This window comes from Micromesistius poutassou (genome assembly GCF_964030765.1).
Source record: "Micromesistius poutassou genome assembly, chromosome: 9".
In the NCBI taxonomy this organism is placed as follows: Eukaryota; Metazoa; Chordata; class Actinopteri; order Gadiformes; family Gadidae; genus Micromesistius; species Micromesistius poutassou.
This window is the reverse complement of record NC_140279.1, coordinates 17,671,884-17,698,133: the sequence shown is the minus strand read 5'-3', so window position 1 is coordinate 17,698,133 and position 26,250 is coordinate 17,671,884. Positions and strand designations below refer to the sequence as shown.

The window sequence follows — 26,250 nt, the reverse complement described above, 5'->3', positions numbered from 1 at the left end:
ATGGAATACCACTGGATATTGTTTTCTGTCGTTTTGCAGTTAACCATTCATCCAGGTAAGTTGTTCCTTTGTTGTTTTTAAGTGGACATGTCGTAAGCTCTTGCTTTGTGTACAGCGGGGTTTGTTGTGGTGTATACTTAATGCTATTATATGATATTGAGGAATTCCTGGAGCGTCACCACCTTTCATTTGTATTTCACACACATCTGTTTTCTCGTTTTGAAACGAATGACCTAAGTTAGTTAGGAGGATCTCTTGGAATGAGTTTCACCCTCAAACCCAGAGCGTGTGTGTGTGTGTGTGTGTGTGTGTGTGTGTGTGTGTGTGTGTGTGTGTGTGTGTGTGTGTGTGTGTGTGTGTGTGTGTGTGTGTGTGTGTGTGTGTGTGTGTGTGTGTGTGTGTGTTAAAAGTAGCCTATGCCAAATGGGACTTAATGAAACTTGACTACAGGACACTGGAGCTGGCGCAGAGATGCCGTGGAGCTGCGCTCAATTATTCATCTCCAAAGAGAAGACAATCTAGAATTGCATTTTGTTAATGAACCAATGCTGGTGCGTTTGGCTTTTTCAATAGTTCAAACTGTTAGTTAACACATGTACCTGTGTGTTATGCTTCGCTCGTATCTGTTGTTGATGGTGAGTTCCTACCAGATAAGCCCGCGGAGCAGCAACAGGCTGCGCGTTCTTCCGAACCCAACTGTAATTTTTCCATATCTCTAGAATAGGCCTGTACCTGACGCCCATGCAAATAAGCACCTCCGATACCGATCGCAATCTCGTTTCTTTTCTTTTTTTTAAGCGCACACCTTTCGCCACTAGTCAAGTGTGATTGCGTTGAAGCGATCAGGGCTCAGCGTTGGGTGTCCCATGAGAACCGGAGCCAGCACTGGAACTTAGAGGAATAACTCAGCGCGACGCGGGAGGCATTCTGCGTAAAGTTATTCTGCTTTCGGGCTTCTGAAATGTTCAATTTTTGTGGCTGATTATGAGTTGTTGTTTTTCTCTCACACAAAACAACACGCCTCATCTGTTTTTATTTTCAAGTTACAGCGTTGCAGTGTAAACCTTATTAGAATTATAATTATTATGGGCCTGATCTAATGATTATTTCCGGGGGGTTTAAACGTAATGTTGAGTTCCTGCGGAGTAAGCCCACATATTCTTTCCTTATCATTATTGTGTGTGTGTGTGTGTGTGTGTGTGTGTGTGTGTGTGTGTGTGTGTGTGTGTGTGTGTGTGTGTGTGTGTGTGTGTGTGTGTGTGTGTGTGTGTGTGCGTGCGTGCGTGCGTGCGTGCGTGTGTGTGTGTGAGAGAGAATTGGAATGGCTTGGGGCCATACACAAGAGCCGTCATGTGAGCGAGGCAATAATATTTGTCTCAAGTCTATTTATGCACAAACAATTGAACAATGGTTGCTATTCATGTGTGTAACATATTTCACCTTATTTTAAGGTTATCATATAGGTCTATGTTTTGCAGTTACATTTTATACTAGCTATGCCTACTCCAATCGGTATATTTCCCTCACACGGTCATTGCATTGCAATGCGTTGTACATGACGGTAATATTTTAGTATATCACCTCAGGTTTAACGATCTTTGTTTCGCATCAGGGCCCTTGGCGTTGGTACGTGTGGAAAGATAAAACACTTCTCTAATTGCAGTTCTGGGCGTAGGCAAGGTCCTTTCGATAACACATAGATAGAGAAACAGAGAAGAAGCTACTATGAGCTGTTGAGTCTGGGTTTATTTGTGGAGCCCTGGATCACAGTTCCAGTCTGAAAGGCCTTCACAGCCGTACATTACATAACTCCCCCCGAGACACGAGCCTGTTAAAGGAACCATAACTAACAGCGACTAGTGGGGAGCTAGTAGGGGAACAGCGAGAAACCTAGCACATAGTGGGGGGGGGGGCAGTCCAGGAGTGTTAAACGGTCCAGGAATTCATCACTATCATAACAACATTAAACTTGTTATGAAAGGACAGTGTCTGATAAAACATGATAACAAGCATGATTATTTCCTGTAAACATTAGTTAAATATAGGCCCAGTTAGTTGCTACACATTTGTTTTGTTCCTTAGAAGATCGGGCAGAAGATTTGTGTTTTTTTTTATGTGCTTTGAACTTACCCTGTCCCTTACCATACCAAACACTTACCACACCAAACCCTTACCTCAACTTAAATATACCTAACCCAACACCAAATGTAAAGTTTTTTAACCTACATGTCCATAGAAATGTAACATAAATAGCATAAATGACAGAAATGGCCGTATAAAAAAAAGTTTTTTCCAGGTATCCCTTGAGTACATATTAGTCTTGTAGCTATTCGGTTCGTTAGTCTGTTCCCTGTTTGTTGGGCAGTAACTGGAAGGTAACTGGAACTGGAAGGGAAAACAACACAATAATATAGACAGAGAAAGACTTGGCAAGTACATTTCGGATTCTGCTCTTCCTTGTTCCTTGTTTTTGATGTTCTATGTTTTTCTGCTACTGTGACATCCCCCATTCCCCATCTTGGAAGTTCATCTTAAACTTCAATTTATCTCTCCTCTCTTATCTATTTATCGCCAATAACAAATAACTTCTACTTCTAGATATTGGTCAACAAAACAAATCACTCGTTGTTATGATCAGTTGCTATGACGATAAGATCACCAACAAAACATTAATGAAGATCCATGTCCATCATTCAATTAAGAATCCAAATCATGAATCCATAGAGGATCTAAAATGATGATCCATAATAATAACAGTCCATTTTATTTATTGTCCATTTTACTATCTATCTATCTATCTATCTATCTAATTGTATAACTTCTCTTCCTCCCTCCATCCGTCCACCCCTCCACCCCTCCCTCCACCCCTCCCTCCACCCCTCCCTCCACCCCTCCGTCCATCCCTCCACCCCTCCCTCCACCCCTCCACCCCTCCCTCCACCCCCCCCTCCACCCCTCCACCCCTCCCTCCACCCCTCCCTCCACCCCTCCACCCCTCTTTCCACCCCTCCACCCCTCCCTCCACCCCTCCCTCCACCCCTCCACCCCTCTTTCCACCCCTCCACCCCTCCCTCCACCCCTCCACCCTTCCCTCCACCCCTCCACCCCTCCCTCCACCCCTCCACCCCTCTATCCACCCCTCCACCCCTCCACCCCTCTATCCACCCCTCCACCCCTCCACCCCTCTATCCACCCCTCCACCCCTCCCTCCACCCCTCCACCCCTCTATCCACCCCTCCACCCCTCTATCCACCCCTCCACCCCTCTGTCCACCCCTCCCTCCACCCCTCCACCCCTCCACCCCTCCACCCCTCCACCCCTCCCTCCACCCCTCCACCCCTCTGTCCACCCCTCCCTCCACCCCTCCACCCCTCCCTCCACCCCTCCACCCCTCCACCCCTCCACCCCTCCCTCCACCCCTCCACCCCTCTGTCCACCCCTCCCTCCACCCCTCCCTCCACCCCTCCACCCCTCCATTGTCCGTCCACCAGGACGTCCCAGGCCCACCATCGCCCCGGGTGGTGCTCACCTGGTGGTGCCCCTCAACGACCCCCTCAGCCTGCGCTGCTCCGGCCAGCGGGTGGTGCAGTGGCGGCGGGAGGCCGGCTCCCGGGTGCGGGGGGAGGTGAGGACCCCCGGGATGTCTGTCCTCCACGTCCCGCGCGCCACGCCCGTCCAGATGGGCCGCTACGTCTGCCTGGAGGAGAGCACAGGGGAGCAGGCCTCCATCTACGTCTACGTGAAAGGTACTGGAGGGGCGGGGGGGTGTGTGTGTGTGTGTGTCTGTGAGTGTGAGTGTGTGTGCGCGCGTGTGTGTGTGTGTGTGTGTGACTGTGTGTGTGCGTGTGCGTGTGCTTGTGTGAGTGTGTGTGTGTGTGTGTGTGTGTGTGCGTGTGCGTGCGTGTGCGTGAGAGACCGAGCGAGAAATAGACAAAACAGAGAGTGAGACAGACGGACAGAGTGTGAGGAACAGACAGATGCAGATGGAGAGACAGACAGACAGACAGACAGAGAAAGAGAGAGACAGGCATACAGAGAGAGAGACAGAGGGACAACACAGGCAGAAGTCTGTTGCCGTGTCTGCCTGTGTTGCTGCAGCGTTACGGTAATCACCTTTAGTGAACAGGATGGGGTGATGTAGGCGGGGGTGTCTGTGGATCAAGGTGAAAGCGTGGACCTGAACACAGTCTACTACCGTTGACAGGTAGTGTAGACGGCGTAGATCGATGGCACACAGAACACTTTTGTTTGCTTCTGAAGCCTCTTGTTGGTTTGGCTTCCTGCCATCGCCGGAGGGCAAAATGTTTGCCTTGTACTAAACACACTGGGTGGAGTGTGTGTCTGCGTGTGCGTGTGTGTTTGTGTGTGTGTGTGTGTGTGTGTGGGCGTGGTGTTCACGGGGGAAAGAGCGAGGCACCAGGTATTTTGGCAACCACTAGTGGAAGCGGTCAGTTTATTCTTAGTTAATAGTCGAGATCAACGGCGAACACTGACAGCGCGGCGCATGACGAATCCCATCGTGTGCGGCTCCACGTGAATAATCCATAACCCCCCCGCCTTTCGCCCGCAGACCCTGACAACGCCTTCCGGAGGTCCATGGTGTTCAACATCCTGACGCGGGTGGGAGACAGCGTCTCCATCCCCTGCCTGGCCACCGACCCGGCGCTGGTCAACCTGAGGCTGGAGACCTGCCAGGGCGGGGACCTGGCCCGGGGCCTCCAGTACTCTGCCACCCTGGAGGCGGGCATCACCATCTACAGCACGGAGAAGGCCTTCCAGGGCTGCTACGTGTGCAGCGGGCGGCTCGGGGACGCCGAGGTCCGCTCGCCCCACTACGACCTGACCGTCCGGCCGGGTGAGTGAGGAGAGAGGGCGCGGTCGTGTGTGTGAGGGGGGGTTTGGGTTGTGTGTGAGGCGGTGGGGGTTTGGGTTGTGTTGGAGGCGGTGGGGGTTTGGGTTGTGTTGGAGGCGGTGGGGGTTTGGGTTGTGTTGGAGGCGGTGGGGGTTTGGGTTGTGTTGGGGTTGAGTGTGTGTGTGTGTGTGTGTGTGTGTGTTGTTGTTGTTTTTTTCGTGAGAATGAATTCAAATAGACTAAACATTTTCTATAATCAGACGTCGATGAGGACGACGACGATGATGATGATGATGACGATGATGATGATGATGATGATGACGATGACGACGACGATGACGTTGATCATTATTATTATTCCTTCGGCACAGTCCCGGTCGCCCCGCCGGAGATCCATCTCCAGGCCCCGAAACGCGTGATCCTCACCCAGGGACAGAGCCTCTCCCTGGCCTGCAACACCAGCAACGCCAACGGGGACATCAAGCTGAAGTGGAACACCCCGCCCGGCTCGGTGAGAAGCTGTTCTGCCGAGCTCAGCTCGTCTCGTAGGGCGCGGATGTCGGTTTTGTGGTCGAGTGTTTGGCACTTGCATCCACCACTGTCTGGATGGGTGCCTAGAAAGTCACCGTTCAGCACAGTGACTGACAGGGACAACCTGGGAACAGGGGAACAGTGTGTTCCTTAGGGGTGGATTGTGTAGGAATGTAAAGGACGCACAGAGGTAACTGAGTCTCTGGTGTGTAGTAGTGTAAAGCGCTTGGTATGCGTGCGTCGGTAGAGTGGACGGGCCTCACGGTTGGAAAGTCCAAATGGAATGGAATGAACCACACAAGAAGAAGATGTGATGATAAGATGTTTGATGTGAGCTGACCGCCAGCGTGTTTTGACTGGACGGTGTTATACCATGCACACGGGTTAGTGTGGTCTACTAGAAGACAAACTCTTTAGTTGGAGGTTTGCGCAAACTACGTTGGTAACTAATAATGAATTATCTCTTAGCAGTTGAATGCTAAGCTAGTTTTTTTTCTAACCTGAAATGACAGGTGGTCAGTGATTGGGCAAGTTGCATATATGATGCTTTTCAGTGAATAAGGGTCTGTGAATGAGGCTTTTCATTGGATCAGGTTGTCTTTGGAGGGACTGTTAGTATGAAATATCTTTGTAGTATTAAACTAAGGTTTAGAACTTGGTTGTTTGTGTATTTCGGCTAGTGTGTCTGTGTGTATGTGTCTATTAAGTGTCTCCGTAGCAGTTCTGTATGTGTATTTCTACATGTATGGATGCATGCATCAATATTGTTGGTTTGTGTGTGTGTGTGTGTGTGTTTGTGTTATTTAGAGGGAGAGAAGCAAAGTATGTGTACGCATGTTGGTGTATCCGCCTTTGCAGGGAATGTATTGTACGTGTGTAACATTTCTCATCTTGAGTGTGCATGCCATTGTGACTGGATGTGCATATGCATGCCTACACACGTATATATATATGTGTGTGTGTGTGTGTGTGTGTGTGTGTGTGTCTGTCCATTTTATGTGTATCTGCAACTGTTGCAGAGATGATTATTTTTGTGAGTGTGTGGATGTGTATATGTTTGTGTGTGTGCACATGCGTGTATGTGTGCACATGTGTCTATGTGTGTATATGAATGCATGTGTGTGTGTGTGTGTGTGCACGTGTGTGTGTGTGTGTGTGTGTGTGTGTGTGTGCATGTGTGTGTGTGTGTGTGTGTGTGTTTGTGCACACGTGTGTGTGTGTGTGTGTGTGTGTGTGTGTGTGTGTGTGTGTGCACACGTGTGTGTGTGTGTGTGTGTGTGTGTGTGTGTGTGTGTGTGTGCGCACATATGTGTGCACATATGTGTGCACGTGTGTGTGTGTGTGTGTGTGTGTGCACATATGTGTGCACACGTGTGTGTGTGTGTGTGTGTGTGTGTGTGTGTGTGTGTTAGTGTGGCGGCGATAGAGACGGGGTTAATCTCTGGAGATCTCTGGGCGTTGACAGGGTGCCGTCTGGTATCCACAGCAGCCAGCTCAGGTGGCCAGCGCCTCGCACATCCTGGCCGAGAACTTCACCCACGTGCGCAGCGCCGTGCTCCGCATCACGGCCGTGCTCGCCCAGGACGCCGGCCGCTACCAGTGCGAGGCGCTGAACGAGAAAGGCGCGAGCACCAAGTCGGTCTGGCTGGAGGTTTACGGTAAGCACCCCGGCCCTCCGGCGCCAGAGTCGGCCCTGTTCACCGACGCCGTTGCCCGGTTGACTCACACTGTACCGCGCTACTGGAGGACGAGCCCTGGTCACATGTGGCGGGGATCAAGTCCAAGTCAATCACAACTGTCTAAACTGGGCAGAATACGATACGATACAACTTTATTGATCCCCCGTAGGAGAAATTTGTTAATAATAATCAAGAGTAATAAATAATAGATAATAAACAGTAGATAATAATAGAGAATAAAGAGTCATACCAAACGTGTAACAATTATGGTCATGTATTTGGGCAATAACGGTACAGTCACATACAAACAAACAATAACAAATAATCCATAAAACAAACAAACAACGATCCGAGGCCTATCATACAATGGTCCGAGGCCTAGACGGGAGTCCTCCCTGCGTCTCTCCAGAGAGCTCCGCAAGGACAGGTCCCCAGATGGGACATCACCCTGCGTCTCTCCAGAGAGCCGCTGAGGTCCCTTGGATGGGAAATCAACCCGTGTAGCTCCAAGAGCTCCACGAACTGAAGTCCGAAGCATTGACAAACGCCACGACTTCTCATACAGTTTCTGTCAGGACTCTGAGGGCCCCTCTGTCCCCCCAATGAAACCAAAGCCTTTGTTGACCAGATGGTAATCCACCGATTGAAGCACCTCAAGGCGTCATAAATGAACCTCCTTAAATACAGTGCTCTGTGCATTGGAGGAGGTAGGAAGTGTAGTCCTCAGTAGTGATGGGTCATTTGCGACCGAATCAGTTCGAATCAACGACTCTTTAACAAGAACGAACCGACCTGATTCCACGTTTCAGTTTCTCTCTCGTTCGTCTCTATCGTTCGTTCTCCCGGACTCGACTCCCACTCGCTGACTGGCTGTTCAACGTGTTAAGTTAGCAGAGTGTTGAAGAGGGACGGGCCTGGGCAACAACATCCCGATTCCAAACATGAAGCGCTTCTCAGCTGAAAGAAACATAGTTGTAATGTTATGTGTTGATTGATGACCGTTTGCACGATCGTTTGAGAACGAGCGAGAAGCTGAGTCTGACTGACTCTGCTGAGAACCGTGCATTCCACGATTCACCGCTACCGGAAAAAATGACTGAACGAACAAACAAACGATTCTGAATGATTCTTCTTGGTGTGCTGACCGACGCGAACTGAATCAAGGAAAAGAATCACAAAATCCATCACTAGTCCTCAGTCACCACTTCATCACATATCAAGTGAACGTACTCACAAAACGGAGGAACATAACCGCATCATATAAGACGGATGAAGAAAGACCGCCAAATCAAACATGCCGTGTGTCCATTGGAGGGGGGATGTTTCCAAACAAGTTCTTTATCGATGACATAAAACATTGCACATTCGTCATGGGCCAACACATCGCCGTTAAAACGTACTTGTTTTTAATGTTTCAAACAAGCTCGAAATTTATTGGGTGCTGTTGCAGCCAATAAATTGCTGATGGGAGTTTATAAGTCTATAAATCCTGTGAAACAAGGCAGTGACGATAAGGTTCAGAGAACTTTCCTTACCTCTGAAGTTAAAGAACTCTATAAACTAAATTAAAGTTGTATTCCAATCCGTATTTGGGATTGTTCTCTGATACTCAAGTAACCAAGTACTGGTACTCTTGCATTATCAATGCACTGAAATGACAATGGCGCCAGTTTTAATGAGGAATAACACACACCCCTGTGTGAAAGATATCCTCAACCTTCCACCGTCCTGTTTCCAGCCAAAGGTTTCATTCATGTCCGCCCGGTGGAGAACAGCACCATCAAGGTGCGATCGGGGGAGAGCCTGTCCCTGGTGGTACACATGGAGGCCTACCCTAAACCCAACCACTTCACCTGGAACTTCATGGGCCAAGCCCTGGCCAACACCACCGACCATGTGATCACCACAGACAAGCAGTCACACAGGTAAACCCAACGCACACAGGAAACTCTTCTTACGGGCACACGATTAATGCGTGCACGCCTCCACACAGGTGAGCGGTACACGCAGGTATGTACACCTACACAGAGGTACGCATTCCACATAGGTACGCACCTACACAGGTAGGCTCCATTAACCAGTGACATACTTTGAATGCATCTCTGTTCTGTTGATTAAATATGAATTATTTATTGTTATAAATGATTGTAGTTTAAAAACATTTACTGTATTTGCATGAACAAATATTATAAACGATTAAACAACTTTATTAAATAATTCTGCATTTCAATTGCAGTGAAATGTAATCAGAGAGACACATGCCACATGACAGAGAAACATTGAGCAACATTTCACGCTGTTATCAATTAATAGGATCTGCTAAATGTTTTCCTACCCTTTGGGAGTATTACCCGTCTTGAAGTCATTATTTTGTAATTTCCTATAAGGGTGGCTTTGTGCAGGGCCAGCACACATGTGATGCTGCATGGGGCCTTAGCCCATGGCTTTTCTGTTTAATGGATCTGGGATTAAGGTGTTAATCCCCCCCCGGTGAAATCTAACACCTTGTGCCTTCCAACTGGCCAGGGGTCAGTGGAGATGATGGTCACACCTCTGTGTTGGCGCTGACCTGCCCCCTGAGGCCCACCCGTAGCACACTTCAGACTAACCTGGCAAAAGTGCTGGGAATTAATGAAGACGGATATCTGTTCGGAGATCTGGCTTTAGGAACGGAGGGGAACAGAAAACATTGCGTGTGGAGGTCCACGTGTGGGTGGGGTTTTACAGATGTTTAACGGGCTGTTGCAGTGGTAAAGCATGCCGCGCTATTTCACGCAATAAATTGTGGTTGAACACCAGGGACAATGGGGTTCACGACGGCGTTTGCTCACATCCAGCCCGTTTTTCAAAATGTGGCAGTGGATGTCATAAAAGGATGAATAACAGCAACATGTCTGTTCTGTTGTATTGTAATCTGTAATTAGATCGTAATCTCTGTTGCTCATCTAAAGGTGGTCTTTGTTTTTGTCGCACAGTTACAGCAGCGAGCTGAGGCTGGTGCGCCTGAAAATGGCAGAGGGGGGCGTGTACACGTTCCACGCCTCCAACGGCGACGCCGCCGTCAACCAGTCCTTCACGGTCTTTGTGATCAGTAAGTCGTAACGTTGATTTTCGTTTTTCGTTTATTTTATTTTTTTTAAAAAGGTTACGCAGCTCCCTCGAGCTACATAACGAAGGTCAGCGTCGTGCCTAGCTTAACATTTGTAGCACGCGACGACAGAGGGAAATGGATTTCGCTCACCTTTTTCGAGGCACCACTCCCGCGCCCTCGCCTGCGGTTATCTTGCGTCAATCAAAGGTCGCCCACAAAGCGTGGCTGTCAGGTTTTTTTTTTCCCCGGCGGCTAACCGCTGAAGCATGCTAGCATTTGGAAAACCGCTGACGCATGCTAACATTTGGTTAGCCGCTGACGCATGCTGGCACTTGGCTAACCCCAGACGCACGCTAACATTCGGCTTTGTTGTTCGGCAGGTAAGCCGGAGATCGTTTCGCACGAGGGGCCGGTGGACGGACAGGTGCGCTGCGTCGCCGAGGGTTTCCCCGCACCTCAGATCTCCTGGTACTACTGCGAGAAGCCCTACGTCAGGTGAGGCCGGGTGGATGGATGGATGCTTCCGGGGGGGGTGTTATTTCTAAATGCTTGCTTGTATTCAAGTCCTGAAGTTGTGGAGATAAGCGTCTAGCGCTATGCAGCGCTCTCGTTTTAATTGAATGCTAGTTCTCAGCCTCGTTCTTGCTATATTAATGAAAGTCATGAAAAGCTCTGTCTATATACTTTGCGAGGATTCCAGTTTCTTTGTGTACTATGCACAATAAGAGCAAGGGCGCATTAAAGTACCTTGGGCCCCGGGGCTAGAACTTTTTCAAGGCTCTCACACTTTTTCAAGGCCCCAAACTCAAATATTGTCCCTTCCAACCTACACAAATATCTTTATTTTCAGATAATTATGCATCCACATTTATTTATGACTGCGGTTTGGTCTTATGACAGTTTCATCACACAATAAAGGTCATATAATCATTACAAGCCAATAGTGATGCATACATATAAACAATACAGAAAGTGTGTCACCAAATGGCACAGGCCGGCTCGCTTTGGGGCAATAACCTTCTCTCTCCCACATTATGCACACATATGCGTGCTTAAAACCACACATGTACGCACGCATGCACACGCACATACGCACAAACAGATGAAAGCAAACTATTTGCCTAATAAATTGAAGTGCCCTTATGTCTAAATGGCCACAATAACAGAACTAAACAACACTTCATGCATCCTTCAGACTTTTTGTGTTGTATGTAGTGCATTTCAACACCAGGAAACTGCCATGTGTACAAACAGTTGAAGAACAGCAAAAATTCATTGGACAATGGACAGCCCCACCCCCACCACGCACACACACACACACACACACACACACACACACACACACACACACACACACACACACACACACACACACACACACACACAAAGACAGGCATGATTTATTTTTTCGCCATTTCAATTAAATTTTATGGCTCCTTTTGTAGGCCTTTTTTCACATATTTGGGCCCTGGGGCGTGTGTCCCACTACCACCTTTCCATTCAAATATTTTTTTCGTTCTGTTTCCCCAAACAACATGTGATGTTCTTTACTTCCAGTTTGACCGGCTTTGCACACACACATACACTGTGTTTGAGTTGAACACTTTTTGTAAAACTTATGAATCAACTGAAATTATTTTTCGTATACGTGTTCCCGGATGTCGGTGTAAAGGAGCGAGTCGTACAGAAAATGTAAACCTCCACGGTGATCCACGGACGGGATGATGAGAGCGATGGAATGTTGGCCCACGGGATTTGACGAGGCTAATTTGTGATTGGTTGACTGCGATCAGACGACTCACCTGTCACATGTGACAAGGGATTGAGAGGGACTTGTGTGGCGGATTGGCGGCGTGTGCATATGCCTGGATACATCTGATCTGACAAAGTACATCCTGTCAAACATAAAGCGAACGGTGGGTGGAGACCCGGTGACCATAGCAACACTAATCCCAAGGCAGCATGTCCAATGAGCCAACGGCGGGTGAAAAACTAAACTTTATACCCCGCCATTTTCAATTAAAACGGATTGACCCACATTTGATTTTCATTGATGAGCCACAACACCGGCCCTGATACTATACAGGTGATTGAGAAGAGTATAGGACTATTAGTAATGAAATACCCTGTTGTGGTTTGTTCTATGGTCATGGGTTGGAGAACCCCAAGTTATTAATACACCCTACCTCGTGAATAATACTCACTCAATGCCAGATCCTGTTTTGCTAGATTATCATAACTAGTAGTATAATACACACGATAATAAGGAAACACACTGTGTTTGTGCTGTCAAGTTGGCAAAGTAATCATGCTGAGAGATAAGCTTGTCTGTGTGTGTGTGTGTGTGTGTGTGTGTGTGTGTGTTGTTTGGATACTACAGTGGTGTCTGCTGTGCCTTTGGTTTCACTAACAACTCCCTGTATAGTGGCCTGCAGCCAGAGGATTTGCCTAGTGTGGGATTGGCTGTCAGTTGACAAATGGCACGTCCCATCAAATCTTAATCTATTTTCCTGATTGGAATCACTGAACTCATGAATCATTCACATCATAGAATGTCCCACGCTCTGGCGTTGTAACATTTTCACAACAAGGTCATTACTCGGCTACTATAAATCATTCTGGACCCGGTTTTATACGGTTGTTGCATGGCTGCCATGGCTCTGAATGGTCTTCTTCTTCTGCCCTCCAGGTGCTCCCAGCAGGTGAACAGCACTCTGGAGGAGCAGGACGTCATCACCATCACCGTCTTCAGCCCGCTGTTCGGCAAGACCGAGGTGGAGAGCCGTGTGAACGTCAGCACGCGCCGGTTCCACACACTGGAGTGCGTGGCGACGGTGGAGGGCGAGCAGGCCTACACCCTCTTCTCCATCAGTGGTGAGTTAGAATAGCGCGACTTTATTTGTGCACCAAGCAAAGTGACGACCAGGGGTGACCCTCAAGGATTTGATTTTCTTCGCCGACCTCGGTTGTGCAAAGTCAAGTTTCGTGGATTCTAGTCTTGTGATGTTAATCTAAAGACTATAGAGAAAGAAGAAGAAAATTATTTTATTGAATTGTCACTCATTGAACACAGCAAGTAATGTTTGTAGATTCAAATTGTATTTGTGATTTTAATCTACAAACGTTATTTTTGTGACTGACTTTCATGACATGGCATCAAAAGCCGATTTTGAATCATGTAGTATGCACTTTTGACCTACAAATCAACCATTGTGTTTCTCAATCAGACACACACACACATGCTGGTAAACAATGAGTCATTAGAATCATCTGACATTCGTTGAGAGATTTCAACTTGGAGGACCTAAAGGTGTGTTTCATAACACCTGGGGATGCATCATATTATGGTCCAGCTTGTTTTTGCCTTGTCAGATTAACGTTTAGTGTCAACAATAGTGGTGTTGTGAAACACAGCTCCTTTGTTGAAATCTCTTGGCAACGAATGTCTGATGAGTCTAATGACTCATCAGGCGTTTAGTGTCAAGCATGAAGGACAGAATATCTGAAAATAAAACATGGTTTTGGCTTGAAACTCAACAGCCGCTCTCGCTGCCAACGCGACGGCCTCTGAGCAGCAGCTTAGGGATTCAAACTCGCTGACCAAAACGCTGGTATCTGTGTAGCTCACTACCGTTGGACCTTTCAAAAAAAATACTTTTGTTAGAACTTTATACACCATTGGTTGATCCCATTCCAGGCGTTTAGTAAAACAGTATTCGGGTTTCATGTGTTCAGGTTTGGCATGGCTAAATTAATGAATACAATTAAGTTGAGAGCAAATTGAAAATGGAGAAAGTTGAAACACTTAACTCTTGGTTTTTTGTTTGGCACTTTTCTAGACTCCTTCAATGTGTACGAATCACACCCTCAACCCAGATTTAACCTTTAGATGAGGCCCTAGTCCTATATGTTGTGGTTGGGCCAAACAGTTTTAACATAATCCCTTATGTAAACAGTGGTAAGGGGGGGGGGGGGGGGGGATACCTTAAACCCCACGGGCTGTGATAAGACCTTGTGTCTTGTGAACAGGATTGGCATTATTTCATTGTTTACTTTATGGCCGCAAATCCTGTTCTAACGGCTCCTCCATCTGCTACTCTGTTTACACTGGGGTTAGCCCAGGAGTTATGCTAGCCGTTAGCTTCAAATCTATGCTTCAAATCTATCTGTTAGCCCACAAGCTTTACCAGCTGTAAAATGGTGTCATAAATATTTGGCCTGTTAAGCCCTTTGAGACTGTAATGGTGATTAAGGGCTATACAAATAAAACAGAATTTAATTGAATTATATTAAACCGAAAAGCTATGCTAGCTATTTGCCAACACGCCATACTAGCTGTTAACCCCAAAACGATGCTAGCTGTTATCCCAGTAGCTATGCTAGCCATTAGCTCAGTATCTGTGCTTCATGTTAACCCAGTTGTTATGCTCGCTATCAGTCCATGAGCTATGCTAGCTGTTAGCCGAGGACCTGCGCTATGCTCGCTGTAAACCCACAACTTATTCTAACCTATAGGGGCTAAACTTTAGCCCCGATAGCTCATGGGACCTGGGAAAGAAGCTAGTTTAGCCGCTAAACTAGCTTCTTTCCCAGGTCCCATGCTAGCAGTAAGCCAAGAGAAGGTTCTGTGCGGGGTGGGGGGGGTTCCGGTGGCAGGAGAAGATGGTTCTGGAGGCTACAGAAGGCGTGTGGGCGAGCTAAATGTGAAACAAATGGAGAGGAAGAGAGAGCCCAAAAAGACAGAGAGGGAGAGAGGGACATAGAGAGACAATCGGGGGTGGAGTGGGGGGTCGTGTGTCTGGTTTAGCCAGACGGCAGCGTGTGTTCCCTAGGACTCGTTGTACTCCACAGCTCGGTGGCAGACAGAAGGACTGCTGGTGCGGTGGTTACCCTGGCTGTATTTACTGGGAGCACTGGGAGGCACGGAGGTGTCGGAGAGAGGGAAATAAAGAGTGAGCTTTAGAAACCACTGACAAGCTTACAGGGGATTAGTTCCTGCAGACTCTGCATTCTCACATTTCAAGTGCAGAGAAAGCTCCTTAGCGCCTAAAGAGCTTATTATACCCCACTGCACCGAGGGGCAAAACAAGGCAGTGTCACAAACATCTCCACACACAAAGCTACTACTTATTACAGCGAATTACTCCAAACCACACCAAAACAAAGGCTCGTTAGCTGGGACGTAAGCCAATTTCTTTACGATGTATGGGGCAAAAGCAAGTTAACAAGTGGGATAACAAAGCATTTAAGGCAGTTAATATAATGGGGGATATTTCTTAAATCAACACTTATCAGCATGCTCGTAAAGTTACCTCAATGCTGCCACATTACAACTCCAAAATAGCCTCGAGGAAGGATGCTTAAGAGTTGAAAACACGTTTGAATTTCTGTTATCGCTCCTAATTCTTGCAGTAGTTTAATCAAGTCCTGCATGTTGTGTAGTCGTTTTCCACACCGTAATGAACTCCCCGACCCCATGCACCTGACAGCAGAGAGGAGGGTCGCCCATGCCCTCTTCACCCCCCTGCTCATCGGTTCGGTCTCCGCCGCCACCGTCCTGTGCCTGGTTCTCGTTGTGCTCTTCTACAAGTACCTGCAGGTAAGGGAGACATCTTTTCCAAGACACACCTCATTCTTCCCCAAATATTGACTTAGAACCGGCCTAGGAAAACATGGCTATCTCGTCTGGTGTGTCAACACCAGAGGGGAGGATTGGTTCATGGAGAGATGTCGTTTGCAGGTTCATCCAGGAGTTGTTGTTTTCGGTTTCCCTCCTCGATTCCTCTTGTCCTTGTGTCTTGTGTTTTCACGCCAGAAACCCAAATACCAGATCCAGTGGAAGGTCATCGAGGGCATCCACGGCAACAACTATGTGTATATTGACCCCACCCAGCTGCCGTACGACCACCAGTGGGAGTTTCCCAGAGACAAGCTGCGGTTCGGTTAGTTGTCCCGTCCTGTCCTGTCAGCCAAAAGTAACGTCAGATTGCCATAACGGCCACCTTTTTAGTGCCACTTTCAAATGAACATCTTTGTTTCGCAGCTGCAAAATGTAAGGCAAGGTGGTTGGTCGCCGTTTTTGTTTTGTTTATAGAAAGTTCTGCGTAGAAAGCTAACTGGCTGTAACTCTATAGAACCCAATCTGTCCAGTGTGTGTGTTGAGGTATTTGCATTCTGTCTCCACTCATCGGGGAGTGACAGCTTGGTGCCCTGTCTTTAGTCATCCTTCCTGATTGATAGCATCTGTGTCTGATGGGCGTGGTCCAAGCTGGTCGCCGTCAACTTGAACCCAGCTTCCCAGGGTTTTAATTTACCACGCACCACTCCCTTAATGCAAACATGAGTTCTATTGATATTTTGTGTATGGTGTTACACAAAACAACCAACCACCTCCAAACAGGATCTGGCATGTCCTGGAGTGCACACGGCCCCAGGGGGTGGCCTGAGGCTTGAACTGCTCATCACACGTTGGGAGCTCCAGGCCTGGCGGCACGCCAGCTTGCCTGAGGAGGGATCCACTAGGATGGTTGGGTAATGCTGCAGGTCTTGTTCTTGCAGGGAAAACGCTGGGATCGGGAGCGTTTGGGAAGGTGGTGGAAGCTACGGCGTACGGACTTTCCAAGGCTGACTCGGTCATGACCGTCGCCGTGAAAATGCTGAAACGTAGGTGGAAGAAAAACACACACAACTCGGAGAGGAAACGTTGTTTAAATGTCAGAGATGCGAGTTGTTTGACTTGATTTATCTGATTAGTCACTAGATGAATGTGTTCTGTGTGAGCTGTGAAAGCATGGGAATGCATGATTTATCACCACTTGGCCCTGCAGCCTGAAAAACACTTTTTTCACTTTTTTACACAAAGGTTGCATGTTTCTGCTGGATTGGATTTATTTTACTGGTGACATATTATACCACCAGGTGTTAGTGTTTTTAGCCATCACAAGCTGTTTTGAAAATCTGCCTCTTCTGACATCACAAGTGGGCGTGTCCACCTAGATGTGTGCTGGATAGATCAGTCCACCAGCCTACCCAGTGGACTGTGGCAAACGTTGCTCATCTATCCGTTATACATCTAGGTGGCTAGGTGGCTAATGGCTAATCACACTCACACCTGGTGGTGTAATAATAGGTCACCTTTAACATAGTTGAATAAAGTAAATCTCTGGCAATCGACTTACCAGTATCAGGAACCACAGGCCTCTAAGTTTGTCATCAGACCCTTGATGGAGTCACATGATGTCTTTCACCCTTTCACCCCTCCTGCAGCGAGTGCCCACGCCACAGAGAAAGAGGCCCTGATGTCCGAGCTCAAAGTTCTCAGTTACCTCGGAAACCACATGAACATCGTCAACCTTTTGGGAGCCTGCACCGTAGGAGGTGAGGAGTGCGCTGAAAGGGGACTTATAGGCGTTGGATTTAGTGGAAAAGGTTGAGGCAGTTGGTTAAGTTTGGGTGTGGGATTTATTTATTTAGATACAAAGTTTGAAATGTAATGTTTTTGATGATGATAATATTTTGTTTGCACACACTCACAAATACAATTGACAAAAAGTTTTAGCTTCAGTTCTAAGGTCATAGCGCCAGACAAGTTCTGTACGTTTTGTAATATCTTTGTTGAAATGTTTGAAACAACATCATTTTTCATATGAGGTCAGCCTTTGGTCAGGTTCACCAAGGAACTCATCAGCAAACTTTGATTGTCCATCAGTCAATTAACAATTATCAACTAATAACTAAAAAAATATAATTTTACCAGATGCTTTCATCCAACCCAACCTACAGCTAATTCCGACAGAGGTTGGAGCCTCTTGCTCTAGGATCCCTTTGAGTAGACTTCCGACATTGGGTTTCGAACTCAGAACCTTTGGGGCCCTGTAAACGCGGTGTGTAATCCAGCATGGTGGCTAAAGGCCTGTGGTTGGTCCGCAGGTCCGACCCTGGTGATCACTGAGTTCTGCTGCTTCGGTGACCTGCTGAACTTCCTGCGAAGGAAGAGGGAGACGTTCTTCTGCTCCAAGATGGAGGACGACTGCTACTACAGAAACATCCTCAGGCAGGGTAACCCTGGCAGGTCAGTAGAGCTTAGCATGTGCAGAATATGGTCCGTGTCGAGTTACTGTGTGTTTATTTAGATGTTTGCCGATGCACGGTCGGAGGTATCGCTTTGAACTGCTCTGCCTTAAAGTGAATATTCACTGATCTCATGCAATGATGATCTTGCAGAGTTTAAATGCCCTAAGCGTGTAGGCAGTACGTCTTGTAGCGACCAGGGTTTGACTCCGACTTGTGGTCTTATGCCATATATCATTCCTGACATCCTTCAAGGGCAGGAATGATGGCCAGGAATGATGGGCTTGTGTTCCCTAAAGCCACTATACCAACTCAGTACGAGTCGATTCATGAGTAAATCTCCCCCAGGCGTGTTAGTTATCAACGCGGCCTCTCCTCTGTGGAAACCACTCCAGCCGTCTAAAGGACGCGATTCATCCGATCCAACGACAGATCTGTTCCCTCTCTAAATGAATCAGGGGAAGAAAACACGACTCTGAACAAAAAAAGCGATCTGCTGTCATGCAATAGTGACACAGTGTGATGCCTAACGACATCCTCGTCGTGCCAGATCACACCGATACACGAGATCAGCGAGGGTGTTTTGTTTCACCCATCGGGAGAAGCGGCAGAACAGGAGTCCAGGCTTTTCGCGCGGCTAACAGCTTGCGCTAACAGGGGACCGTGTTAAAAAAACACTGTGAACAGCACCCTCTTCCTTAATGACCGAACAGACCGGTTGACCCCCCCCCCCTGACTGGAGGCGGTGGAGAGGGAGCGAGAAACAGAGAGAGAGAGAGAGAGAGAGAGAGAGAGAGAGAGAGAGAGAGAGAGACACACACACACAAACAGGCCAAGAGTAACATAGAGGGAGGGAGAGAGGGAGTGGAAGAGAGAGGGACAAAGGGAGAGAAAAAAACGAAGGGAGGGGGGATAGAGACTATGAGAAAAATATAGTGTAAGATATATATTGTATATTATTCGACGAGAGAAGAATGGGCAAGAGGAAAGACAGAGGGAGATATGGAAAAAAATTAAAGAAAGACATGGGAGGAGGGAGAAGAAAAGAGAGGGATAAGAAACAGAAAGAAAAGAGGGCTCCAGTATGGAAGGGGGATAGGGAACAAGAAGAGGAGAGAGATGGAGGAAAGGAGATTGATATTGAGGTCATTGTGTGTGGGGTTGAGGGGGAGAGATTGAGTTTGGGAGAGAGATGGAAAGAGGACAGGAAAGGAGAGACGAGTCTGGGAGAAAGTCAGAGAAAGTCAGAAACTCCCACCTGAAGGTGGGAGAGAGTGGGAGAGATTGGATTCGGTAGGGATGAAGGAGGGAGGAAAAGAGAGCTCCTTGATGGGAAAGTGACGGAGAAGGAGACGGCTACCGAGCGAGAAGGGAGGAAAGGAGACATGAGAATTGGACACAGGAAATAAGGGACGCGTACGGGAAGGAGAGAGGAGGGAAGAAAGGAAGCGCTTGAGTGCGATTAGGGATGAGATAGAGAGAGGAGGTAGGAAAGGAGACACTGAGTCAGACCGGGAGGAGATAGGGAGCAGGGAGGAAGGGAGCGACGGCCGCAGCAGGACAGTGAGCAGCAACAGGCAGAAGGATGGTGGGAGGGTCTGTGGCTGCCGTCTCACCCCCCGGCTGCTCCTCTGTCTCTCCGCAGCGACGGCAGGAACGGCTACATGGTGATGAATCCTTCTGGCACCGACCCACCGCCCTGCACCTCCTCGTCCGAAAGGAGGCGCTCGCTACGCAAAGGCAAGCCCGACTAGCCATCACCCCCCCCCCCCCCACACACACACACACACACACTCATCCACTCAACCGTCTATTCACCACGTCTTGTTGTTGTTTAGATCACGACGGTATATGTGTAGTATGTGGTAACGTCTCGTCAGGACTCGTTTACACGCCCCTCTACGCCACCCTGAAAACCTCAACTCCATCCTCAACACCACCCCTTATAATACCCCCCTCCACACCACCCTGAACATCTCAACACCCCACCCTGACAACCCCCCCATCCACACCACCCTGAACATCTCAACACCCCACCCAAACAACCCCTCCTCCACACCACCCTGAACATCTCAACACCCGCCCTGACAACCCCTCCTCCACACCACCCTGAACATCTCAACACCCACCCTGACAACCCCTCCTCCACACCACCCTGAACATCTCAACACCCACCCTGACAACCCCCCCTCCTCCACACCACCCTGAACATCTCAACACCCGCCCTGACAACCCCCCCTCCACACCACCCTGAACATCTCAACACCCGCCCTGACAACCCCCCCATCCACACCACCCTGAACATCTCAACACCCCACCCTGACAACCCCCCCTCCACACCACCCTGAACATCTCAACACCCACCCTGACAACCCCCCCTCCACACCACCCTGAACATCTCAACACCCCACCCTAACAACCCCTCCTCCTCTACACCACAATTTCAATGTCAATGAACGTGGTGTCCTACGCTCCCCCAGGTGGGTCCAACAGTGACGAGGACGTGACCAGTCAGATGCTGCAGGAGGACAGTCTGAGCCTGGACACCGAGGACCTGCTCAGCTTCTCCTACCAGGTTGCCAAGGGGATGGACTTCCTCGCCACCAAAAACGTGAGAGCGGCACTTCAGGGATCTTTCACAACAATATCCAGTTTCAAGGGTTCAAAGGTTCAATAGAGTTCTGTTAAGTCAGACCACTCGGTAACCGATCAGATAAGATAAGATCTTTTTTTTTTATTATTGAGGCCAGACGGAAAGTTCAGGAACAAACATTATTAGGAAGATGGTATTGTTTAAGCGTAAATGTGTCTGGGGGTTAGGAGCTGAGGCTAATCCGTTCAAAGTCATGGGGAAATTATTTTAGTTTTGTGTCGTGAAAAGCTCCTCTTGAAGACACACAGACTGGTCTTTGTTGGACGGGCGCGACCGCGACCCGCTTTAACCACAGCATTCATCAGCCTATTACAGGGACTGAGATGGTCTGTGGCGGCGGTACGGATGTTACGATATCAGTTGAATTGCATTAAAAATGGGTTTGCCTAAGGTGGTGGTTATTTATTGAGGGAATGATGCTTGATTTGGTGTGTTTGTGTTTGTTTTAGTGTATTCACAGAGACCTAGCAGCCAGGAATATCCTGCTGACCCAGGGGAGAGTGGCCAAGATCTGTGACTTTGGTCTGGCCCGGGACATCACCACTGACTCCAACTATGTGGTCAAAGGCAATGTAAGTCTACCGCTATGACTTTGCCACGGCTAATGCTACGGCAAATTATACGGCTAATGCTACGCCTAAAGATTATCGTTCAAGATAAAATTAACGTAAAATTGCTAAACTAAATCTTGGCATATTTATTTCAGAGAAATAAAAGTTTTGGGGTACTTTATTGAGTAGGTTAAAAAGGTCATATTTATTAAATTGATTTGGCATTTGGTATTGGTGTGACACAATAACGTTGCTGTGCATTGTTGATGACTAGCATCGACTTCAGACCTGAATATATTGAATAAGACCGTGGTGATAATATGTCCGAGTTTTGAAGGAAAAAAATTATATACTGTACCTGTCAAGCGCTTACATGTTCTCTATATATATATATATCTGCATGCCTGTCCAGCATGGGCACTTTGTGTCAAAACAAAGGTGATGCAATCTACATTCTTGCTTTGATCCCATGGGATATGCTATTATATATTTCTATTATTATCTATAAGCACCATAAGTAGCGCTCAGCTAAGGTGTTGATCTCATGTCAAGCATGGAGAAGCTGTCATACAGAAAGATGTTAGCTTGTGACATGAACACGTTGTGGTTGTGGTTGGTTGGCGGTAGGCTCGTCTGCCCGTGAAGTGGATGTCGCTGGAGAGCATCTTCGAGTGTGTGTACACCTTCGAGAGCGACGTCTGGTCCTACGGCATCCTGCTCTGGGAGATCTTCTCACTCGGTGCGTTCGCTCATCTGGACGCCTGTGGACGCGTCTGTACATACATGCACCACCCACCATCACACGCACACACACACACTCACACACACACACAGACAGCTTTGGTTTTGTACTTGGCGCATTAATGCAACTAGTGCCGTGCCCCCAAGTGACGGGAAAAAAGCGAGCTGTACCCAGCATACCGTTTGGTGGTGTAACAGATAAAAAGGGGTCCACTCTCAATACACTAAATATTTTGTGTAGTAACGCACTGCTAGATCTGCCCTTCCTCGAGCGTTTCACTGCATTTCACCCGCCAAGTGGGAAGGCGATCAGATGAATGGTTGTCGAAAAGATCAAAGGACATACAGAAACTCTTAAAATTATAGCTGGATGAAACGGCATACATTTTATTCCAATAAAAGCATTTCGGAATTTGAGAGAGAGACAGAAAGAGAGAGAGAGGTTATGTGTGTGTCTGTGTGTGTGTGTGTGTGTGTGTCTTTATGTCTGTGTGCGTGGGTGCCCAAGTGTGTGCGTGTGGGCAAATGTGTGTGCCTGTCTTTCTGTCTGGGCCCTGACTAACCCTGTTCTCTGTCCCACAGGAAATAGCCCTTACCCAGGTATGCCAGTGGACTCCAAGTTTTACAAGCTGATTAAGGAGGGCTACAGAATGGACGCCCCAGACTTTGCCCCCAGCGAAATGTAAGTTGGTTTGTTTCTCTTCCCCCGCAAACTGATAGACAAACCATGATGGTTGGGTGGGCGTCGTCAGGTAGAATGCAGGAATATTAATTAACAAAGCAACAGCAACAGCTTAACTGTAGGGCTGTGGTACGCCTCTTTCAAGCTGAGGACCCTACCCTTTGTTTGTTCAACTTCCAGATTAGAATCTACAACTCTGTGTTTGTTAATACAAATGTCAATATCATGTCGGACCCTGTCTGTGTACAACCAGTATCACATTACTACTCCAGATCCTGCTTGAGTTTGTAATTATAATTGCATAATTTGCGATTACAATATGGGACCCTGACTTTATTTTTTATTCCCAGAATGTGATTATATTTTTATGATTTAGTTTAGTTTATTTATTTGTCTCCTTTAGAGAAACAACACGACAACAAACATGTTACAGACATATCTAGAAAGAGATTGTAGATGTAACCTTTCTGATTATAATCAATGTGTTTTATCTCCCTTACCAGTTTATAATTTCATGATTTCAGAATATAATCTTAGACCGTGTCTGTGTTTTATTTCCAGCATCAGCGTATAATGTCATGATTTCAGAATATAATCTTAGACCGTGTCTGTGTTTTATTTCCAGCATCAGTGTATAATATCATGATTTCTTTCATGACATGGTTTTATTCCCAGGTACCAGATCATGAGGTCCTGCTGGGATGCAGACCCCTGTCAGAGACCCCCGTTCAGGAAGATAGTAGAGAGAATCGAGCAGCAGCTGTCAGACACCACCAAACACGTAGGTGGACCTCAAACCAGTAGTATCTCAAACCAGTAGGTCTATCACAAACACGTAGGTCCACCTCAAACCAGTATGTCTATCTTAAATCAGTAGGACTATCGCAAACCACCTCGTCTAACTAAAACCAGTAGGACTAGCTCAAACCAGTAGGTCTAACTCATACCAGTAGGCCTATCTCAAATACAGTATGTAGGTCTATCTCAACCCGGTAAGTCTATCTCAAACCAGATTGTGTATAGGTCCACCTCAAAACATGTAGGCCCAGTTCAAGCCGGTAAAACTATCCCAAAACAGTAGGTCCACCTCTGGAGATCCAGTTCAAGCCATGCAGGTCCACGTGTTGATGCCCATCTCCCAACCTGTTCTTTACTATCTTATCCAATCTTAATTCAGATACTAATTCTCTGTAAGCTGCTTTGGATAAAAGTTATTGATGACTTGTCTTCAGATAAATAGTCATAAACCATTAGGTGCAGACTAAGACTTGAAAGGTCGTGTTTAGTGATTTTTAGACTGGTTTGGTGGTTAGAGACTAAAAGGCCTTTCCCACATGTACGGCGAGTCAGAACCACCAGTGTAATCCCCAGTGGGGCTGAATGTGTCAACAACACACTGCGATACGCTGTATACTTTTTGCATTACGTCCTGCCTCCTACACACTCGGGCTCCACCCCTAGCCTAACGTAAACTAACTAACTCTGATATGGGTGATGTTGTGTGTTGTGTGTTGTGCATGTGTGAAAGGGCAACTCCTGATCATCTTTGGACCTGATTCTCCAGAGTTCATCCTGAGTTCATGTGTGAAAGGCCTATAAGAGGTGTATGTTATTGACGTTGGTTGAAAAAGTTCTTTGATGCTGTGGTTATACAGGCTCTTAAGTGACTCATTGAGGTTTCCATAAAGATGTTCCCACTGTGACTTGTCAGCTCTCGGTTTGACCTTTTAAAAGCATTTAGAGGAAAAATATCAGTCAAATAAATATAAATAAATATACAGATAATATATATATTAGAAAAACCTGTCCTGTAACTAAAACTATTTCTTTATTTTATATACATCTTTTTTTTTTTTTTAGATCTATCTGAACTTTAACTCGAGGATCACAGGGTCACCCGGGGCCTCGGAGGACCCGACGGCCCAGAATGCATCGCCCCACTATCCTAACCCCGGCGTTCTCGGCGCCCACAGCCAGCCGCTCCTGGCCCAGGACGAGGTCTTCCTGGAGGGCATGAGCCTGAGGGCGCAGCGCGTGTGAGGACCCCACCCAGTATAGGCAGCCCCATGAAGTGCCTGTTGGACAAAAAAAAAAAACACAAAACAACAACAACAACAAAACCAAAACCAACCAACCCCCAAAACCTTAGTAGTACCAAAGTACTATTTTTCGATTCGTCTGGTTCTTCCAGAGAAAAATTGAGAAAAACTAAAAATACGCGAGCCACTGAGGAGATATGAGTGCGCATTCAAGAGAGGAGCTCTCTCACTGCCTGTTGGTTAGGAGGACCTTGGACTTAGAAGACACACGCAACTCGAGTGTGAGATCCACTTTTTTTTTTTTTTTTTAAGTACATAAGACTGTTAGACAAATATATTTTTCATCTGTCACATTTTTTTCCTACCGCATTTCATGTACCTTTTGAGTTTATTTGAAAACAATTTATTACTGGAACATTTATTTTTACTTTCTGTTTCATCGTTTTTATTTGTGTTGCTTTCAAGAAAATTTGTGTAGCATTTAAATTTTTTATCGGTTGAAGTATGGTTGTGATAGGCACTGGAGGCACTTATGGTGATGTTATTTCACATGCAAACATACAGATATATGACTAGCATACATAAGCAAACAAACACACTCTAAGACACATCCACGCACACACACACACACACACACACAAACACACATTGGGAAACAGCTTTTATTATGTCATTCAAACTGTTTCTCTCTCAGTATTATTTTCACCTCAAGGTCAAAGGTTATAAGAAGGAACAAGTCTTGGGTGGGGCGGGGCCAATTCAAATCAGAACTACTGCGATCCCTGTTAAAAATAGGCTTTATAAAAACTTAAGTTAACCACATCATAGAAAAGACTAACCAATGACCAAACCAATTCATATTTCAACGCTTATACCATTCTTTTACCATTCATCCCTTGTGGTCTAGCCATAAATACATGTACATACACAGCCAGAGTTACAAGGTGAATTTATTCAATTGGGTTTGCTCATTGGTTGCGGTACTATAAGCTTGGTTTTCTTGCTGTATACATGTACATAAATATAAATATATATATATATATATATATATATATCTCTTTTAGAAATTATAGTGGTGGTTGCAATGACTCGTGAACTTGGTGACATTCTTACGAAGAAAAAAGAGAAAAGCTGAGATGAAAATGTGAGCTAACTAGCTCGTCTATTTTCCCGTTGCGATAGGCCACTGAAGTGAGCGGTTGCACGCTGTGTCCGCTGGGCTGCTTGAGAGTTTGTTTGAATGTATAAATAACTGGAAGGACTCCTGCTGCAAGGACTTAGTACTTTATCTTTGTTTACAGTCATGAGACAGGTACCGACATTTCATACCCTGCAACTGAAACGCTAAAATCAAACCCGCA

At 46.9% G+C, this 26,250-nt stretch overlaps 1 protein-coding gene across 2 annotated transcripts; it reads left to right on the top strand.

Moving 5' to 3' along the window:
- Positions 1 to 24,890, top strand: kita (KIT proto-oncogene, receptor tyrosine kinase a; the record flags this gene model as incomplete). 2 transcript variants are annotated; one of them, XM_084473449.1, is made up of 21 exons in its annotated part: positions 1 to 55; positions 3,492 to 3,746; positions 4,571 to 4,855; positions 5,224 to 5,363; positions 6,849 to 7,041; positions 8,801 to 8,987; positions 10,038 to 10,153; positions 10,534 to 10,648; positions 12,843 to 13,024; positions 15,643 to 15,752; positions 15,969 to 16,095; positions 16,712 to 16,816; positions 17,420 to 17,530; positions 18,083 to 18,224; positions 19,869 to 19,963; positions 20,704 to 20,834; positions 21,326 to 21,448; positions 22,055 to 22,166; positions 22,751 to 22,850; positions 23,526 to 23,631; positions 24,711 to 24,890. In XM_084473449.1, the coding sequence occupies 21 exons, from the start codon at positions 1 to 3 to the stop codon at positions 24,888 to 24,890; spliced, it is 2,970 nt and encodes a 989-aa protein (XP_084329575.1). The 2 variants fall into 2 exon arrangements, with proteins under 2 accessions (XP_084329575.1, XP_084329574.1); XM_084473448.1 differs by having other exon boundaries at positions 12,843 to 13,027.
- Positions 24,891 to 26,250: the final 1,360 nt, after the last annotated feature.